We start from the raw sequence: 20,613 nt of genomic DNA on the forward strand, positions 1-20,613 counted from the left end.
CCCAGCAGGACAGTGGGTCTGATCTGTGGTTCTGTATTATACATGACTGGGTCCTGTGGTTCTGTATTATACATGACTCCCAGCAGTACAGTGGGTCTGAGCAGGACAGTGGGTCTGATCTGTGGTTCTGTATTATACTCCCAGCAGTGACAGTGATTATACTGACTCCCAGCAGGACAGTGGGTCTGATCTGTGGTTCTGTATTATACATGACTCCCAGCAGGACAGTGGGTCTGATCTGTGGTTCTGTATTATACATGACTCCCAGCAGGACAGTGGGTCTGATCTGTGGTTCTGTATTATACATGACTCCCAGCAGGACAGTGGGTCTGATCTGTGGTTCTGTATTATACATGACTCCCAGCAGGACAGTGGGTCTGATCTGTGGTTCTGTATTATACATGACTCCCAGCAGGACAGTGGGTCTGATCTGTTCCCAGACACAAAACCTGACTGAGTTGGTCCCCTCATGAGGAATGTGTGTCAGATGTGATTGTTCAGATGGCGTGACCATGTTGTGTGACGACAGCAGAGGGGGTACTCAGCATGTTTCACGCCCGGCCAGGACGACAGTAAATCAGGTTACACAGCACATGGGAGGAGGGCGGCTGTCGCTCTCTGGAACTAAACCATTCTTCTACCAGGACACTACGTGGCCAGTGTTCTCAAAGCATTACAGTTCACATCAATTCAAGGTTGCAGTCGTATGAGTTAGTATTGAATTTATTTGTAGTGTCCTGGATACATATACTCACTGCGGATGTATCCATCGGTCATACTGTACAAGCTAAAGGTGAACTAACAGAGGGAAGGAGACTACTCACCAGGATCTGATGTCCGTACATTGGGCGTGAGAGGAAGAAGGCAGCGTCGTGGGGCGTGTGGAACTGGTTGCACAGGATGTCAATAGAGGGAACACGCTTGATGTAGTCCTCAGTACTCAGGTTGGACGCCAGGAAGCCACCAAACTGGACCAGGGTGTCGTGACACTGTAGCCAGGGGACATGGTAGAGAGTCAGAGTGTGTCCAGAATGGCACCCTAATCCTTCTTTAGTGCACTACTTTTGACAAGGGCCCGCATGGCCTCTGGTTGAAAGTAGTGCTCTATATAGGAAATAAGGTTCTATTTTTGACACATCCCAGGAAGTTCATCCTCCCTTATTACACAGCCATGTCCGTGTGTTATTAATCTCACAGTTCCTTATTTGTTTAAGGACACAACCTGGGTCATTAAAACCATCTATCAATGTGGCACACAGAGGCAATTGTGTGAGATTATCGACGAGGAAAGCTCACAGCTTCCAGGCAACTTGGGGGAATTAAACTAAACATAAATTGTCAGCTGTGTAATGTTTAAGAAATGTAGTAATGAGGAAAAAGGAGAACTCCATTCCCCTGATGTAGCTTATGGACAAGACTGGAAGTTACCCTCTGCGGGTTATGAGTTCATACCTGGTCGTAGAGCTTTCCCACCAGTTTGAGGTGTTTCTCGCCCCCCTCCAGAAAGACCACCCCGTTGCGTTGCTGGGCCATGAGGAGACAGAGGGGCAGAGCCAGCTCATGGTCCAACAGGGCATCCTTTAGACGCTGGGACGACTTCTTAGTGTTACGGATCTGACCAAAGTAACCACCCTGGGGACATAAAGAAAATAGAATTGAACTTTTTCAAGTCATGCTTAGCAATAGCCAACTAATATAATGTGCCTCAGCTTTGAGCTGGTCATGGTGTATAGTTTCAACATTTAAGTCAGACTAAAGATGGCCCAGTACCTCAGCTTTGAGCTGCTCCCCTCCAGTCATAGCCTCCATCTGCTCTGATGTCATCTCATCCGTGATCTCGATGCCGGCCATCTTCTGCACCACCTCTTTTAGAATCAGCAGGTCAAAACTGCAGTGGGGGAAAAACACAACAGAAGTATATTTGTGAATGCGGACAAACAAATAATATGTGCACCTACACAAAAATAAACACGTGTCAACAACCATCGTTGGGCGAAAACAATCGTAGGAGTAGCTAAGGACAGCACACTAATAATAGTAGATTCCAGCAAATCGACATAATTTATGCTGTTTCATGGGCACTATGGCAGAGTGCCACCTCTATTTACTTCCCCTGCATTCCTGGCCCTGGATAAGGACTGATCTGAACTGATGGGAGGGAGGGAGGGAGGGAGGGAGGGAGGGAGGGAGGGAGGGAGGGAGGGAGGGAGGGAGGGAGGGAGGGAGGGAGGGAACAAGAGAAAGTTGCCATGGAGCCCAGTGTGATTCACTACCTGCTGACTCCAGCCATTACAGGGAGACCAGGGCTGTGATAATTACCCTCCCCCTTCCTCTATGGGTGCCCAAACACCCACACAGTCAGCAGCCTCCTCATCAACACCACATTACTCAACAGCTCTGCCCAGGCCAGGGCCCTGCAGGGAGGCACAACAACAGCCAAGGCCCCTCTCTCTCAGCCCAGAGTCTAGCCAGACAGAGACGGAGGGGACCCAGTTGACTGACTACGAACAACAAACTCCATCACTATGAATCACATCAGAGCCAGCAAGTCAATGAGGTGGCTGTCTGCCTGATGAGGAGTTATTCTTACCTCTTCCCTGCTTTCAGCGTATTGGTCACATACTGGAGGAGGCCGGCCAACTCGATTGGGTATTTCCTGAAAACCGCTCCACACAGACTAGCCAGGCCTGGATAGGAGACAGGAGAAAGGTCAGCAGTCCATTAGTTAGCAAGCAGACATATGTTGCATAAACATAGTCAACTAGAGTTGTACTGGGATGGACCTACATGGAACAAAAGCACACCCTAATGCACCTTCGACAATAAAGCTGATTTGTGACATCAGGGTCATGTTCGGTAGGGCACACTGTAGTGAAACATTTTGTACCGTAAAACGAAAATCTGTGTTCTTATTGGACAAGTTCAGGTGGTACCTCCCTTTTTCACACCATTTCTAAATATTTTGTCCTGAACACAACCCAAGTCAAACACTCCCCCCAAATTGCTGTAGTAGCGAACTCACTCTGAAGCCAGGAGGATATCGTAGTGTCATCATGTTTCATCTTCTCTTTCTCTGGATTGGCCAGCGCTTCAATAATGCAATCTATGGTCAATGAGTTAAGGTGCACAACACGGCAAGTCTTAATACATTCTGACTGCTATGGCTGGACTAAAGCATTCCAAATACATAGTTAAAGTACTGAATGTGTATAAATACATGAGTCACAAAATGGCAGAGTAAGGATACAGGCCATGACATCATAGTTGAGTGAGGTGAGGTACTTGAGGGAGTCTACCACTGGACCGATGAGGTTGTCATACCACTGGATCTGAGACAGGATCTGAGAGAGGAACAATAATACAACACAGACCAGAGTGAGGCTCTCTCCACTAGCCTACCTATTGTTCCTGCAGTAAGGAGGATTCACCATCTTCATCAAATGTTTATCATTTATCTGCAGAATCGCCAAAAAGCCTACCTGTATGCAAATTAGGGAGACAAATGACCGATTCAATTCGGTAGGCTACTGACGAGTCACTCACTTTAACGTCACTGTCTGGCAAGTCCTGATGGGACTTCAAATCGAAAATATAATATAAACAAGATCTTTAGTTTACTTGTCCAGACCCGATAGCATGGACTTAACTAGGTTGTATGATTTATGAATGGCAAGGATATAAGGGATCGACTTTATTCAGTCGGTTCAACACCTTTTAGAAACTAGTCAAGCTTGCTATTTGTCAACCACAGCACAGTAAATTGCCTATGCGCCACCATTCTGTAGCTGCATGTGAAACACACCAGGGTCCAATGTTACATTTTTTTCCTCACTGGCCCGATTGGGCCAGTTGGCCAAGAACTCTGCTGGCCCGAACAGAATTTCTACTGGTCCAGACATGGTGTAGTTCTTAAATGCATTGCAGTTATGCAGGGCTAATAGATTGGCATGCGTTCTCCCTATATTCGGCTATTAATAGACTTCTTTTGGTTATTATGATATGTATTTATGTATATATTAAAAAGCTGTGCAATATAATTTAGCAATGCAAGTCATTACTCTATTCTTTAAAAAACAAAACTGAATGCAATGCAATTCTAAAGGATGTTGTTTTGAGATTTTAAAATAGGACGCTGCCCCTTAAAGACAAACGTTCCTAAAGAGATAGACTAGCCAAGATAAATGCCAGGTGTCTTTTTGTTTCCTAGTATGTTCACTATTGAAGGTTTACTTTTGTAAATCACTTTGCCTAAAATAAATACGTTTAGCGAGTAGATTGCTATTGCTAATAACTCTTCAGCAACCGCACAACTATATATAAAAGTTAAAATCTGAGGCCCCCGCAAGACCCTAACCCGCGAATATAGAAAATGCGCTGTAGGCTACAGTCAGAGGGCAGAACGAGTTTGACAGGGGGTGCATGTTTTTTGTGTGCCTATTTTCGATATATTTCTGCTTATAATTTCCGATATTTTGGTAAGCTATGTGTTAGTCAACTTGTCTATAATTAGATATATGCAGCTTCTCTTCTGTCATTATATGTTGCTCTAGATCAGCTATTCCCAAACTGGGGTACGCACAACGCCGTCAGGGGTACACCAAATAAAAACGTGATCCAAATGCGATTTTCTCTTCACATTTTCAAACAGTAGATTTACGTTTTCCAACGGGGCTATACATTTGGGTGAGGTTTTTATCTCGCCTCGTAGCCTCGTTTCACCAGCAAAAATAAAATTAAACCATCTAGTGTTCAGCGAAATAACAACAATGTCAAATACAGGTAGCCTAGTCAAATAGTTAACATTCAATCACGTTAACCATTACTCTCTCATGGGAAACCTTCACTCTCGCACAGACATTTTAGAAACATGACACTTTGAAAAATAAGCCACAGGAGTTTTTGAGAGAGAGTAAGACAACTTTTGAGTAGTAAGACATGAATAAAATCAACAGATACCATTAATAAGAAGGGGCTAGAAGAGTCTTATATGGTAAGCTACTGAGTGGCTAGGACAGACAAGTGTGGTGGATGAATCAGAATTAGTTGGGTAACATAAATAAGTTGTTATATTTACATAATATGCTTATGTAAATACTCGTCATTAGAATGTTTCCCTTTGGACTAAAGGGTTGGCAGTTGCACGTATCCCTTCTCAGCTAGGGCTCAGTCCTTTGGGGCCCAGAGAGGGGAGTGGTCAGGCTTGTCTTCATATGTGAATATATCTGTTAAACCATCTGGTGCTATGCAGAATATCAGAAGGGGAGGAGGACAGAATGGAACATTGTCTTCACCTATTCTTAAACCATGTGAAGGGATGGCGTGATTAATGGGGAACCAATTAATTGTCTCCACAATGTCTGTATGCCAGTCACTCCCTCCTTTTCCCATGGGGGGGGGGGGGGGGGGGGTATGGCAGTGTATGGAACCATTGTATGTACCCTCTGGGTGTACTTGAGATGGGAGTATCTAGAGTTGACAATTGATATATACCATTGGATGAGTTCATGTTTTTGTACTATGAAGTACCAGGAACGAGATTAGAACCTTGTCTTAGAGACCAAACTGAACGATAATTTCTAGCTAATGCTATCTGGCTATGGGATACTCCTCTCTCAAGTAAAAGGACCTCTGTGAAGAGTTCCTAAGATCTGTGGTTCGTCATGTAAGTTGAGAGGGGTGTATCTTGGCTATAAAAGATCTTTGTATTCTTATGTAGGGACTCTCATAATTCATTACAGACACTGAATTGATCTGAGAGTCAAAGGGCTATTGTGAAGCTCATATTATTAAAGATGACGTTTAAGTATAACTCTGACTGGTGTGTGGTTTGATAATACAGGAAATTGCTATGATACAAGCCCCATACTATTGTGGAGGACTTAATTATTCCTGCTTCCGCGGATTTGACTCGGGCATTACTGGGGGAAAAGGCCACAAAAAATATACAGACAATGCCTTCAAACAAACAAACACTGTTTCACAACGCATCAGTGACAGTAGGTGAATAGAAGATCATAACATTTTTGAGAATACATACATAGTCAAAGAGGATGGTGGGGTTGCTATGGCTCAGCTTGCCTATCTGCCGCCCAGATGGTTTCACATTCTCTTTGGTCAATCGCCTGGAAAGAAAGAAACAAAGAAACAAACAAAGAAAAGAAGCAAAGAAGGAAGGAAAGAAGGAAGGAGGAAAGGAGCCATTTAACACATTTATTGAAGTATCTTGCAAATATACATGAACCCTGTAAATTATGTGGCACCACTGGTTTGATGGTTAGGCTAGATTGAAAAATATTATTTAGTAGAACAATTTACAACTAATGAACTTGCACTCAATGGTTGCGTGCTTCATGCTGATACACATTTATCAAAATTATATTTTGTTCCCACTCTCACACAACATTATTGACAAAATTATACTTAGTCAACAAAACTAAGGAAAGGTACATTTTGGGCAGGAACCATACTTTTTGTGCCCTATATGAGTTTATCCCATGTGCAACTCTGTTGTTTTTGTCGCACTGCTTTGCTCCATCTTGGCCAGGTCGCAGTTGTAAATGAGAACTTGTTCTCAACTGGCCTACCTGGTTAAATAAAGAAGAAATAATTTTAAAAACTAAAATAAAGTAGGTAGCAAAAGCACCACCACCAGGGACTCCTTTCCTACTGTGGTGCTGCACAGTGCACTGCACACACACACTGTATACATGATGCAGGCCAGGGACAGGCACGACAAATTCATTAACTTCCTTGTTCTCGTCTTCGTTAGCCACCTTGTATTGACACGGAGCAGTGGTGACATGTCACTCAGCAGAGCTGTATCCATATCAAAGGGTATGGTTAATGACATCCAGGCAATGTTCAATTTTCATGATTAATAAGCACTGGACTAAAAGCACTGACATCCTTCAGTTAATTACACAAGCCTAAGAAGCAAATGTATTCAGTAGCAGCAACTTATGTAACAATGGTTTGTACAACATGGGGCTAGGGGCTGGTGAGAGGGTCAAGGACCTATGAGAGCAGGGCAGGGCAGCAGGCCAGAGGAGCAGAGGAGTGCTGCTATGCTAGCCTCATAAATCTGACATGGATGGGAGTAGTCCACTTGAGTGCATCTGCAGAGCAATCTTCTCTAATCCCCCCACACCCCCTGCCTTCCAGAGCTGCAGGATGTCAGCCCTCCATCACCACTTTATCCATTAGTCTCCCCTCTTACAGAATGAACTGTTCCTTCCCCCATCAGACAGAGTGATGCAGGCTGGGTATATTCCCTATCACCAACACCACCACACAGCCTCAGGGTAATTCCTCTTGTCAAGGTGCTCACACACATACAAGCAATCAGTGGCAACAGCTTCACAGGAGCCAGAGCGTTTACAAAACCTGTGTGTGTAGGGGGAGCACAACCTGGCTGGCCGAGCACTGTTCCTGCCGGGTGGGATCCAGCAGAATATTGATGACTCGGGGGAAAGGAGGCCTGCTCCATACCCAGCTGCCAGCTTCCATTAAAATTAATGGAGGGACGACCTTTTATTTTCTTCTGTTGGGGGGGAGGGGGGGGGGGGGGGGGGTAGGCTTAGGGGGGTTAGTGTAGGAAACAAACCATGGCTTCCCAGAGTGCCTGCTCTGTCATACAGTATCACACAGCCCTGAGGTGCTCGGCTTTCTGTGTGGCAGCAGTGGTGGGAAAACTTCCAATGTCCACTGGTACAGTACAGTACAGGGAAACATGAGGCCTCAGGCACAAACATTGAATAAACATGTACTTCCACTCATGGAAAACATGTATCATACAGCATTACTGTGAAAAGCAGTAAATATGAGTAGCAAATACTATGCATGTACAAGCTACCATGAAGTGCCATTGGAAATGCATTGGATATCATTTTAAAGTGACAATCTGGAATTAGTATATTCTATCCTTCCGCCGTTTCCCAAAGCAAGAGACAGGGCGACCACTGTGTTTTAAATCCCGAATGCCTCCATTAAAGCAATTGTGCCAAATTCAAATACACTAAGGATGTTTTACAGCAAGTGTGCTGATCAGGTGCTTATCATTCCTAATGCAATGAAGACAGTTGCTCTTAGGACATGTGTACAACATTTTTACTGTGCTAAAATATCATATTGCTCTCCAAGTATTACAGCCGTAAGAGATGTGTTGACATGTAGTCCTGATGTTCATTAGGGTGTGAATGGCTGAACCTCAGCACTAACCCCACAAAGTCCAGTGTTTCGAAAATAAAACAAAAGTAGGCACCCAACCCAGCCCACATCTGCTATTACGAGTGTTGTACGTGCATGCGTGTGAGAACGTTGTACGTGCATGCGTGTGAGAGTGTTGTACGTGCATGCGTGTGAGAGTGTTGTACGTGCATGCGTGTGAGTGTTGTACGTGCATGCGTGTGAGAACGTTGTACGCGCATGCGTGTGAGAGTGTTGTACGTGCATGCGTGTGAGAACGTGTCTTTTTGGCAGTGGGAGTAAAAAAAGAATTGAGAACTGCATTAAATGAAATATTACTGGCCCGGTTAGTGATACATGACATGCTATGCTATTTTATCAAATCAATTCTCTGTAATTAATATTACCTGATTAAACTAATAATGTAAATGTAATTAACTAGGCAGTCGGGGCACCAATAATTTTTTTTTATAGAGCGGTTGTCTTCTGAATAAACTCTTAAAAGACCTGGTAATCTTTTATAATGGCAGTCAATTATCAATCGTCACCTTATTAAGTCTCATCTGAACGTCGTAAAATTCTTGGTTATCTTCACGAACCCTGGCTAACAAGTAGAATCAGCAATACAACATTTGGTTTAATTAGTTATTTACTAAATACCAAAATAATCACAGAATTAGATATACACAGGATGGATCATACATTGATTACTAATTATGTCATACATGAAAACGTCCTTAGCGGACGGAACTGATATGACGGCTGGTTACACAAAGAAAGGGGTTTGGGTTTGAATGAAAGAGCAGGAAGACTGAGGAACAAAAGGATTGGGTCTCTATCGGACAGTAGCTATGCTATCATAAATACAGAATCTTATGCATTCTAAATAACCGCCCATTTGGAAAAGGAAAACGCAATAAATATTTACTCTGAGCTGTGCTTCGATAGATTGGTCGAAGATGGAAGGCTGTGTTGCCCAGCAGAGACCTCCCTTGTCCTTTGTGGTAGAACGGATACATTGTAGTACCGTTGCCGTGTGGTAGAACGGACACGCTGTAGTACCCTGTCTTTCTGAAGAGATTGTATGTTCTTTCCTAGCCCACGTTTACAGCTGCTGCTGCTAATAACTCGACGTCTAGGATGTATCACTTCTTTAGTGAATAAGAGTTCAAAGTTCATACCAAGTTGCCATACTATATTCTGACTGGTATAGTCACATTCATCCTTCCAGCGTTGCGATCGTTACCTCCACGATGACATTCACAATTTTAAACGAGTGAGCTGAGTTCACTTGTGTAACCAATTCTCTCATTTCGAAGCTAAAATTAAATTTAATCTTTTCACAAATAGTTTCATATTTAAACATTTTAATTGCACAACAACTCCATGTGAATCTGATAACTAGAATGTGTCGACTTCCCAAAATGCACTCTATGTCGTCCTATCATCAGTAATAATGTCTCAGACAACAACTGATCTGACATATTCTTTAAGTGCCAACAGATATTTTCAACTGGTTGGATTACCGAAATATGGTTCCGTTCCCAGACTCTATGTTAACAAAGGGCTTCCCAAGAGTTTATTCGGAAGACAACAGCTCTATAAACATTCTTCCGTGGTGCCCCGACTTCCTAGTTAATTACATTTCCATGATTAGTTTAATCAGGTAATATTAATTACAGAGAATTTATTTGATAAAATAGCATGTCATATATCACTTAATCCATAGCAAAGACACGACACCACGAAAGTGACAGAACAGTCCTAGCTGTGCCAACCTAAAAAATTACAATGGTAACCATGGCTGCATGTAATCGCTTCTCAGCAGCACACACCACACACACACACACACACACACTAGGGTTCATACACATTTAGACAGATTCAATTTCACGAATTTCCCATGACTTTTAATCAAATTTCCATGACCAATAATTGGCGGCGTCTATGTGCGTATAAATAAAGTAAAGATAAATGTGGTATCAACACTGGGAGACTACTCTCTGACCCACTGTCTTGTCGTTGGGCAAGGCACTTAACCCTCGCACCAAGTTAGACAACTGTATAAAACACATGCGGTCAACCCTCAGTGGCTCAGTCTGGAGAGCTACTGGGTGGGCAGGCTTTTGATCCAGCCCTGCTCAAACACATTAGAGTTCATTTATCAAGGTCTGGTTGAACAGCTCATTTCTAAAATGTGGTTTGTTAGAGAGGGAATAAAACCCAGTAGCTCTCCTGGAGGATGGTTGACCACCCTTGATGTAAAACATTGCGACATTACATCCAAAGACGTTTTAAGCCTTTATAAAATAATTAGCTCAAAGATCAGATGGCTATGGTAGGCTATAAATATTTTTTATTCAGCTGAAGCAAGCCCAAATATTTTCTTCAGAAAATGTATATTTTCTTGTTTAGTCATCTTTCTTAGAAGTGTTTACATTGCAGGCTGACTAGCATCTATTGAGATGCAATGTCCCATACATTGGATGCCCCAAATAAATTGAAGTATCTACAAAACAAGTTTTGAATTGGCTACCTAGTTAGTCTGTTTTTTTATTGCCTCTCTCCTTGAGCAACGGCCCACTCGCACACAGACACTCTAAAGTGTCATATTGCAATCCTGGCTGATATGTTTTTTAAACATTTATTTTGATTAATTTCCCTGACTTTTTGGGTTTTACCATTTTCCAAAACTTTTCCAGGCCTGGAAAACACAATTGTAAAATTCCATGACTTCTCCAGGATTTTCATGACCATACGAACCCTAACACACACATACACTTTTTTTTCATTTTTTACAAGTTTCCAATAGCAACCACTGAAAAATCAAATGGACAAAGTAACAGAGTTCATCTCCTAGAGAAATTTGTGAGACACACTGACTGGTTTTGAGGGGTTTCCTAGAGATACTGCTACATTATACTCAAGGGGCACAGGCTGGACACCTGATTTCGGTTAGATTTTATTTAACCAGGCAAATCAGTTAAGAACAAATTCTTATTTACAATTACGGCCTACCAAAAGGCCTCCTGCAGGGACGGGGATTAAAATACATATATAGGACAAAACACACATCACGACAAGAGACAACACTACATAAAGGGGCACCTTACAAAATAGCCTCCAACACTCTACTCAGCAAACTGGATGCAGTCTATCACAGTGCCATCCGTTTTGTCACCAAAGCCCCATATACTACCCACCACTGCAACCTGTATGCGCTTGTCGGCTGGCCCTCGCTACATATTCGTCGCCAGACCCTCTGGCTTCAGGTCATCTATAAGTCTATGCTAGGTAAAGCTCCGCCTTATCTCAGCTCACTGGTCACCATAGCAGCACCCAACCGTAGCACGCGCTCCCGCAGGTATCTCTCACTGGTCATCCCCAAAGCCAACACCTTTAGCCGCCTTTCCTTCCAGTTCCCTGCTGCCAATGACTGGAACAAATTGCAAAAATTGCTGAAGTTGGAGACATATCTCCCTCACTAACTTTAAGCATCAGCTATCTGAGCAGCTTACTGATAGCTGCAGCTGTACACAGCCAGTCTGTAAATAGCCCATCCAACTACCTCATCCCCCTATTGTTTTTATTTGCTTTTTTTGCTCTTTTGCACAGCACTATTTCTACTTGCACATCATCATCTGCACATCTATCACTCCAGTGTTAATTTGCTAAACTGTAATTTCTTCGCTACACTTGGCCTATTTAATGCCTTACCTCCTTACTCCATTTGCACACACTGTATACAGACTTTTCTATTGTGTTATTGACTGTACTTTTGTTTATCCCATGTGTAACTCTGTGTTGTTGTTTGTCGTCGCATTGCTTTGCTTTATCTTGGGCAGGTCAGTTGTAAATGAGAACTTGTTCTCAACTGGCCTACCTGGTTAAATAAAGGTGAAAAAAAATGTACCTAAGACAACATAGCATGGCAGCAACACAGCATGGTAGCGACACCACACGTGTATGTGACCAATAAAATTTGATTTGACAACAACATGGGAGCAACACAACATGGCAGCAGCACAAAACATGGTAGGGCACATACAACAGCACAAAAAGGTAGAGACAACGGATGCCTGAAAAGTTTTTTTTTTAAAAAGGAACCAACGAGTAGTGGGTGTAGAAACGTGACTTCTAAGTGCCACAACCACACATTGGATAAAACAACAGGCACTATAAATAACTGGTATGGCGGTAGGTAGGTAAGTAGGTAGGTAGGCGTAGCAGCGTGACTTACTTCATGATGTATTTAGCTCTGTCCACAGTCTGAGCTTTGACCTTGACCAGCAGTGGGTGGCTGGTGTACGTCTCGTTCTTCCACTGCCCGTATAGCCGGTACCTGGGGACCACAGGTAGAACAGAGGTGGGTGTGTTAACACTGACATATCTAATAGTACACACACCAGGACCAGCCTGGGACAAGGACCTTTCAATACCAGAACACAACAGGGCAGAGAATAGAACAATTCCTGTAAACCCACATACTCCTGTCTCTGTGTGGGCTTTGCTTTCTCCATAAGATGGACTCAAAACGGCTGGCCAAACATGTCAGTTCAAGTAAAAAATGGCACCGCTATGATTGTGTGTGTGTGTGTGTGTACATAGAGTACCAGTCAAAAGTTTGGACACACCTACTCGTTCAAGGGGTTTTCTTTATTTTTACTATTTTCTACATTGTAATATAGAAGAGATCAAAACTATGAAATAACACATACGGAATCATGCAGTAACCAAAAAAGTGTTAAACAAATCAAAATATACTGTATTTTATATTTGAGATCCTTCAAAGTAGCAACCCTTTGCCCCAATGACAGCTCTGCACACACTTGGCATTCCCTCAACCAGCTTCATGAGGTGGCCTGGAATGAATTTCAATTAATGACCGTTCATTGTTTATGGGTCATTGAACAAGCATGGGAAACAGTGTTTAAACCCTTTACACTGAAGATCTGTGGATTTTTACGAATTATCTTCTAAAGTCAGGGTCCTGAAAAAGGGACGTTTCTATATAGTACCAGTCAAAGGTTTGGACAAACCTACTAATTCAAGGTTTTTTTTTATTATACATTGTAGAATTATTGTGAAAACATCAAAACCATGAAATAACACATGGAATCATGTAGTAACCAAAAAAAGTGTTAAGCAAATCAAAATATATTTGAGATTCTTCAAAGTAGCTACCCTTTGCCTTGATGACAGCTTTGCACACTCTTGGCATTATCTCAACCAGGTTCACCTGAAATGCTTTACCAACAGTCTTGAAGGAGTTCCCACATATGCTGAGCACTTGTTGGCTGCTTTTCCTTTACGCTGCGGTCCAACTCATCCCAAACCATCTCAATTGGGTTGAGGTTGGGTGATTGTGGAGGCCAGGTCATCTGATGCAGCACTCCATCACTCTACTTCTTGGTCAAATATCCCTTACACAGCCTGGAGGTGTGTTTTGGCTCATTGCCCTGTTGAAAAACAAATGATAGCCACACTAAGCGCAAACCAGATGGGATGGCGTATTGCTGCAGAATGCTGTGGTAGCCATGCTGGTTAATTGTCCCTTGAATTTTAAATCAGTGTCACCAGCAAAGCACCAGCACACCTCCTCCTCCATGATTCATGGTGGGAACCACACATGTGGAGATCATCCGTTCACCAACTCTGCATCTCACAAAGACACGGCGGTTGGAACCAAAAATCTCAAATTTGGACTCATCATTTCCACCGGTCGAATGTCCATTGCTCATGTTTCTTGGCCCAAACAAGTCTCTTCTTCTTATCGGTGTCCTTTAGTAGTGGTTTCTTTGCAGCAATTTGACCATGAAGGCCTGATTCACACGGTCTCCTCTGAACAGTTGGTGTTGAGATGTGTCTGTTACTTGAACTCTGAAGCATTTATTTGGGCAGCATTTTTTGAGGCTGGTAACTCTAATGAACTCTGCAGCAGAGGTAACTCTGGGTCTTCCATTCCTGTGGCGGTCGTCATGAGAGCCAGTTTCATCATAGTGCTTGATGGTTTTTGCCAATCCACTTGAAGGAACTTTAATAGTTCTTGAAATGTTCCTTATTGACTGATCTTCATGTCTTGAAGTAATGATGGACTGTCATTTCTCTTTGCTTATTTGAGCTGTTCTTGCCATAATATGGACTTGTCATAACACAAGTGATTGGCTCAAACACATTAAGAAGGCAATTCCACAAATGAACATACCCCTTTTACCAATTTTCGCCTAAAATGACATACCCAAATCTAGCTGCCTGTAGCTCAAGCAAGGATATGCATATTCTTGATACCATTTCAAAAGGAAACTCTGTGGAAATGTGAAATTAATGTAGAAAAATATAACACATTAGATCTGTTAAAACATAATACAAAACTCAATCATTATTTTTTCCCCATATTTGAAATGCGAGAGAAAGACCATAATGTATTGTTGCAGTTTTGGGGCAATTTAGATTTTGGCCTCTAGATGGCAGCAGTGTATGTTCAAAGTTTTAGACTGATCCAATGAATCATTGCATTGCTGTTCAAAATGTTGTCAAGTCTGCCCAAATGTGCCTAATTGGTTTATTGAATCATTTCCAAGTGCACTCTCAAACAATAGCATTGTATTCTTTCACTCGAAAAGATGCTGTAAATTGGACAGTGCCGTTATATTATTAAGACACTAACAGCTTACAGACGGTAGGCAATTAAGGTCACAGTTATGAAAACTTAGGACACTAAAGTGGCCTTTCTACTGACTCTGACAAACACCAAAAGAAAGATGCCCAGGGTCCCTGCTCATCCATGTGAACGTGCCTTAGGCATGCTGCAAGGAGTCATGAGGAATGCAGATGTGGCCAGGGCAATAAATTGCAATGTCCGTACTGTGAGACGCCTAAGACAGCGCTACAGAGAGACAGGATGGACAGCGGATCGTCCTCACAGCGGCAGACCATGTGTAACAACCTGTGTAACACCTGCACAGGATCGGTACATCCGAACATCACACCTGTGGGACAGGTACAGGATGGCAACAACAACTGCCTGAGTTACAACAGAAACGCACAATCCCTCTATCAGCGCTCAGACTATCAGCAATAGGCTGAGACGGGCTGGATGGAGGGCTTGTAGGCCTGTTGTAGTAAGGCAGGTCCTCACCAGACATCACCGGCAGCAACGTCACCTACGGGCACAAACCTACCGACGAGACAGGACTGGCAAAAAGTGTTCGTCACTGACGAGTTGCGGTTTTGTCACACTAGGGGTCATGGTCGGATTCGCGTTTATCGTCGAAGGAATAAGCGTCACGCCGAGGCCTATACTTTGGAGTGGGATTTATTTGGAGGTGGAGGGGCCGTCATGTCACAGCATCATCGGACTGAGCTTGTTGTCATTGCAGGCATTCTCAATGTTGTGCGTTATAGGGAAGACATCCTCCTCCCTCATGTGGTACCCTTCCTCCAGGTTCATCCTGACATGACCCTCCAGCATAACAATTCCACCAGCCATACTGCTTGTTCTATGCGTGATTTCCTGCAAGACAGGAATGTCAGTGTTCTGCCATGGCCAGCGAAGAGCCCGGATCTCAATCCCATTGAGCACGTTTGGGACCTGTTGGATCGGAGGGTGAGGGCTAGGGCCATTCCCCCCAGAAATGTCCTGGAACTTGCAGGTTCCTTGGTGGAAGAGTGGGGTAACATCTCACAGCAAGAACTGGCAAATCTGGTACAGTCCATGAGGAGGAGATGCACTGCAGTACTTAAAGCAGCTGGTGGCCACACCAGATACCGACTGTAACTTTTGATTTCGACCCCCCCCCCCTTTGTTCAGGGACACATTATTCCATTTCTGTTAGTCACATGTCTGTGGAACTTGTTCAGTTTGTGTCTCAGTTGTTGAATCTTGTGTTGTTCATACAAATATTTACACATGTTAAGTTTGCTGAAAATAAATGCAGTTGACAGTGAGAGGACATTTTCTTTTTTGCCGAGTTTTTATACTTCTCACCTGTGCTGGTAAGGGAACAGTTTGAAGAGGCCCCAGAGTTCTTCTGACATGCAGGCGTTACACTCCATTAGAGAGAGCGAGGGCAGCAGCACCTGGTCTGCAATGCTCAGGAAACAACTCAGCAACGTGTCCTAGGAGGGAACAGCAGCACATCAACTACCAGAGCACAGACCACAGTGTGTGGATGCATATATTCTATTTATTCTCTGTGCATTCCTCTTACTGATTAGCACAACAAGGCTGTTCCATGTCACTTCTTGGTCTCATTTACTTTGATAACTCACCATTTTGTCCTTGATGTGGTCATTTCTAGCCTCATTTTGGTACTGTAGAACAAAAGAGGACAATTAATGAGATGAAGCCAGAGTATGAGATGTTATGCCAATTAACGTTCCTTTGGGGATCAATTAAAGCATTACTTATCATCAATCATCAAATGGCAAACTGATGGTGGGGCCTGTACCTCTTTCATGAAGCCCTTGCCCAGTCGTACTATCTTGGCAAAGAGGATGGGGTCGTGGGAGAGGTGAGGCCCCAGGTAGCAGAGCATGCTGAACACGTCTCTACGTAAGTCCTCAAAGCTCTCGGCAGGCCTTGGGGCCCGCTTGTTCCTCAGGGGCCTCATCACACAGCCCTTGGCCCCTTTGGGAACCCCGGCTCTGCAAGGGAAACACAGGTGAGACAGGGCATACTAAACACATCAACATACAGCCTCCAGTGCTCTAGTGTGAACCGGAAGTGGTTCTGTTTGTGGTTGTCATTATGTCTGTGTGCTTTCTGTGTGTCCCTACAATTGAATGAAAGGCTGGCATCAGAGGAGGTTATAGTCTGGCTGGCTGTGTATGTACACTCTGGCATGTCGTGCTGCAGTGTATGTAGGTGCGTGTGTGTGCATCTCTTTCTTCCACCAGTGTGTGAAGAGCACTAAGTGAATCTGTGGGAGCGGGCAGACACCTGCGGTACAGCGGCTCCACAGTCAGGTGCAGCAGCTGGCACAGTGCCAGGGCGATGGCCTTGTGAGAGGTGGCGTAGAAGGCAGGCATCTGGTCCATAATGCTCTGGGCATGGTGCCAGTCTCCGATCCTCAGCAGCGCTTCCAGCAGGCCCAGCTTCTGGTTATCAGGAGGCTGAGCGGAGAGGGGGAGATACTGAGTGTGAATGTGTGTGTGTGTGCTTGAGTGTGTGTGTGTGCGTGTGTTTGAGTGAAGCTCAGGGCAATTGGAGCAACAGAAGCAGTAGTTAGAGAGCAGCTCTTCCTAAGTCCTTAGTTTATGACTGTCAGTAATAAACTAGCTGAGGGATCTCACACAGTACAAAGCAGGCCCATTAAAAGAGGTTACGGAGGATTTGCAAACACAAAGCCTAGTCAGTAAATCCCGAGACGTCATTTACTCCAGCAGCAATGGATGGGAACAAGGAAGTGAAGAAATCCCTCATCCTATCTGACGCTGCACTTCATTTGTGTGTGACTGACACAACCAACTGTGACACAGCACAGTAACAAGGCAGTGCTGTCAGGGAGAGGCTGTGACCGTGGGATGAGAGAGCTAGCTAGAGGACGAGCGGATATTCTGCTCCTTCAATGTCACACTGTCTTCTTTTTGCGACCAAGCTATTCTCAAAATGTGCCCTCATCTCACACCGTGGGGTTAATTTTGAAATGTTTTTTAAGCCACAGCAAAACTATTGTTGAAACAGATATTCACGCAATTTAGCATTAGCATGACGTGGGCACACAGTTGACTGAGATGCAATCTGACAATCCGGAGCTTGGGCTGGAGGCTGGAGTTATTTTAGAAACATGGCCCACAAAAGCCTTCAGTGTTGCTATTCGTTAGAGTCAGCGCGTGGGATGGTGATAGGGGGTGGAGAAGGGGGCCGTGTGGAGTCTGTACGTTTAACACGTATGTGGCCTGACCGCTGCAGCGCTACCTAACAGACCTCCTCTGGTCCATCAATCACTGCCTGTAAAGTCTATCTGTGGTCCTCAGTAGCACGCTCTGCCTCAGACAGACACTGATTAGCACCTTGTTAACACACACACAAAAATAAACCATTTCCTTTGCCTTCAGCTACACACTGAGGCAGCCTTACAATGACTGGGATTCATCATGGAAAACAAAGAAGGACACTTGATGGAAGTAGTGCTTTAGTACAGAAGCAGAACTCAAACGTACAGACATGTTTTTCCAATAGTAGAAATATATGTTGAGTGACGGTCATGAGATTGCTTTACCTTGTCGTTCTTCTCCTCCTCTTTCTCTTTCTCTCTCTCCTTGTCCTCCATCTTCTCGGAGGGCACCACCACCATGGTGAGCTTGCGGGCGATCTGCTTGGCCTCCGTGATCTCTCTCTTGTGCTCCTCTACAATGCTGGCATCCAGTGGCATCAGCTGGGAGGGCAAGGCAGAGGCACAGAGGACAGGACAGACTCAGTCATATGTCAGGTCACAGCTTACAGTACAATGCGATTCCATTTTCTTATTGGATCACCTGCTGCACAATCGGGCATTCACTGAGGACAAACCATGTTAGTCTTAAACCTTATACAGTGCATTCGGAGAGTATTCAGACCTCTTGACATTTTCCACATTTTGTTAAATTACAGCCGTATTCTAAAATGGATTACATTATTGTCTCATCAATCTACACACAATAAAGCAAAAACAGTTGACATTTTTGCAAATGTATTCAAAATAAAAACAGAAATACCTTATTTACATAAGTATTCAGACCTTTTGCTAGGAGACTCGAAATTGAGCTCCGGTGCATCCTGTTTCCATTGATCATCCTTGACATGTTTCTACAACTTGATTGGAGTCCACCTGTGGTAAATTCAATTGATTGGACATGATTTGGAAAGGCACACACCTGTCTTTATAAGGTCCCACAGTTGACAGTGCATGTCAGAGCAAAAACCAAGCCATGAGGTTGAAGGAATTGTCCGTAGAGCTCCGAGACAGGATTGTGTCGAGGCACAGATCTGGGGAAGGGTACCAAAAAATATCTGCAGTATTTAATGTCCCCAAAGACACAGTGGCCTTCTTCATTCTTAAATGTCTATTTTTTTGTACCCCCTTTATCTCCCCCAATTGGTAGTTACAGTCTTGTCCCATAACGGCAACTCCCGTACGGACTCGGGATAGGCGAAGGTCGAGAGCCATGCGTCCTCCAAAACACGACCCTGCCAAGCCGCACTGCTTCTTGACACACTGCTTGCTTAACTCGGAAGCCAGCCGCACCAATGTGTCAGAGTACACACTGTCCAACTGGAGACCTTGTCAGAGTGCATGCGCCCTGCCGACCACAGGAGTCGCTAGAGCGCGATGGGACAAGGACATCAGGGCCGGCCAAACCCTCCCCTAACCCGGACATCGCTGGGCCAATTGTGATCCGCTTCATGGGTCCCAAGATTATACTTTTTGGCCTGAATGCCAAGCGTCACGTCTGGGGGAGACCTGGCACCAATCCTATGGAGAAGCATGGTGGTAGTAGCATCAAGCTGTGGGGATTTTTTTCAGTGCAGGGACTGAGAGACTAGTCAAGATTGAGGGAAAGATGAATGGAGCAAAGTACAGAGAGATCCTTGATGAAAACCTGCTCCAGAGCGCTCAGGACCTCAGACCGGGATGAAGGTTTAGCTTCCAACAGGACAACAACCCAAGCACACAGCCAAGACAATGCAGGAGTGGCTTCGGGACAAGTCTCTGAATGACTTTGAGTGGCCCAGCCAGAGCCCAGACTTGAACCCGATCAAATATTTCTGGAGAAGCCTGAAAATAGCTGGTCAGCAACGCTCCCCATTCAACCTGAGACGATCTGCATGTAGCGTCATACCCAAGAAAACTTGAGGTTGTAATCGCTGCCAAAGGTGCTTCAACAAAGTACTGAGTAAAGGGTCGGAATACTTATGTAAATGTGATATTTCAGTTTGATAATTTTATTTTAAAATTAGCATTTAAAAATCTAAGAACCTGTTTTTGCTTTGTCATTTAGGGGTGTTGTGTATACTGTAGAATGATGAGGGGATAAATACGATTTAATGCATTTTAGAACAAGGCTGTAACATAATAAAATGTGGAAAAAGTCAAAGTGTCAGAATACTTTCCGAATGCACTGTATATAAAATTATATTTATACGTGACACAAAGTGTGAGTTGAGAGATGCTTACATGCACATAGAGGTCCTCCAGCTCTATGAGTTTGTGGTGGAGAAGGGCGGCAGCAATGTGGTAGAGTGAAGTAGGGGTCTCTTCATTAGGCTCCTGGGGGAGAGAACAGTCAGAGAATACTCATTATGTACTGAGAAACAGCTAACGGATGGGGGGTCTAGTACAGATCAATATAGAAATTGACTCGGCTGTCCTTTGATCCCCAACTTGGAGCTAAGTGTGTATTCCAGTGCCGGGCAGCATTACTATTCACATCTGGTCTGACTGCACC

At 44.0% G+C, this 20,613-nt stretch overlaps 1 protein-coding gene and 1 pseudogene across 2 annotated transcripts in view; one reads left to right on the forward strand and one right to left on the reverse strand.

Moving 5' to 3' along the window:
• Positions 1-20,613, reverse strand: part of LOC139418352 (THO complex subunit 2-like) — a 72,128-nt gene that overhangs the window by 32,948 nt on the left and 18,567 nt on the right. For both annotated transcript variants that reach the window (XM_071167741.1, XM_071167742.1), the window contains exons 9-22: positions 20,343-20,435; positions 18,408-18,563; positions 17,126-17,298; positions 16,635-16,830; positions 16,456-16,497; positions 16,172-16,302; positions 12,425-12,526; positions 6,038-6,122; positions 3,248-3,341; positions 3,023-3,103; positions 2,591-2,687; positions 1,771-1,888; positions 1,453-1,632; positions 825-989 (exon numbers count right to left, since the gene is read on the reverse strand). In XM_071167741.1, coding sequence (XP_071023842.1) covers positions 825-989; positions 1,453-1,632; positions 1,771-1,888; positions 2,591-2,687; positions 3,023-3,103; positions 3,248-3,341; positions 6,038-6,122; positions 12,425-12,526; positions 16,172-16,302; positions 16,456-16,497; positions 16,635-16,830; positions 17,126-17,298; positions 18,408-18,563; positions 20,343-20,435 — 1,713 coding nt within the window. The remainder of the gene's footprint in view (positions 1-824; positions 990-1,452; positions 1,633-1,770; positions 1,889-2,590; positions 2,688-3,022; positions 3,104-3,247; positions 3,342-6,037; positions 6,123-12,424; positions 12,527-16,171; positions 16,303-16,455; positions 16,498-16,634; positions 16,831-17,125; positions 17,299-18,407; positions 18,564-20,342; positions 20,436-20,613) is intronic.
• Positions 14,946-15,644, forward strand: LOC139419766 (uncharacterized; annotated as a pseudogene).

Source organism: Oncorhynchus clarkii, chromosome 10 (assembly GCF_045791955.1).
Source record: "Oncorhynchus clarkii lewisi isolate Uvic-CL-2024 chromosome 10, UVic_Ocla_1.0, whole genome shotgun sequence".
Classification (NCBI taxonomy): domain Eukaryota; kingdom Metazoa; phylum Chordata; class Actinopteri; order Salmoniformes; family Salmonidae; genus Oncorhynchus; species Oncorhynchus clarkii.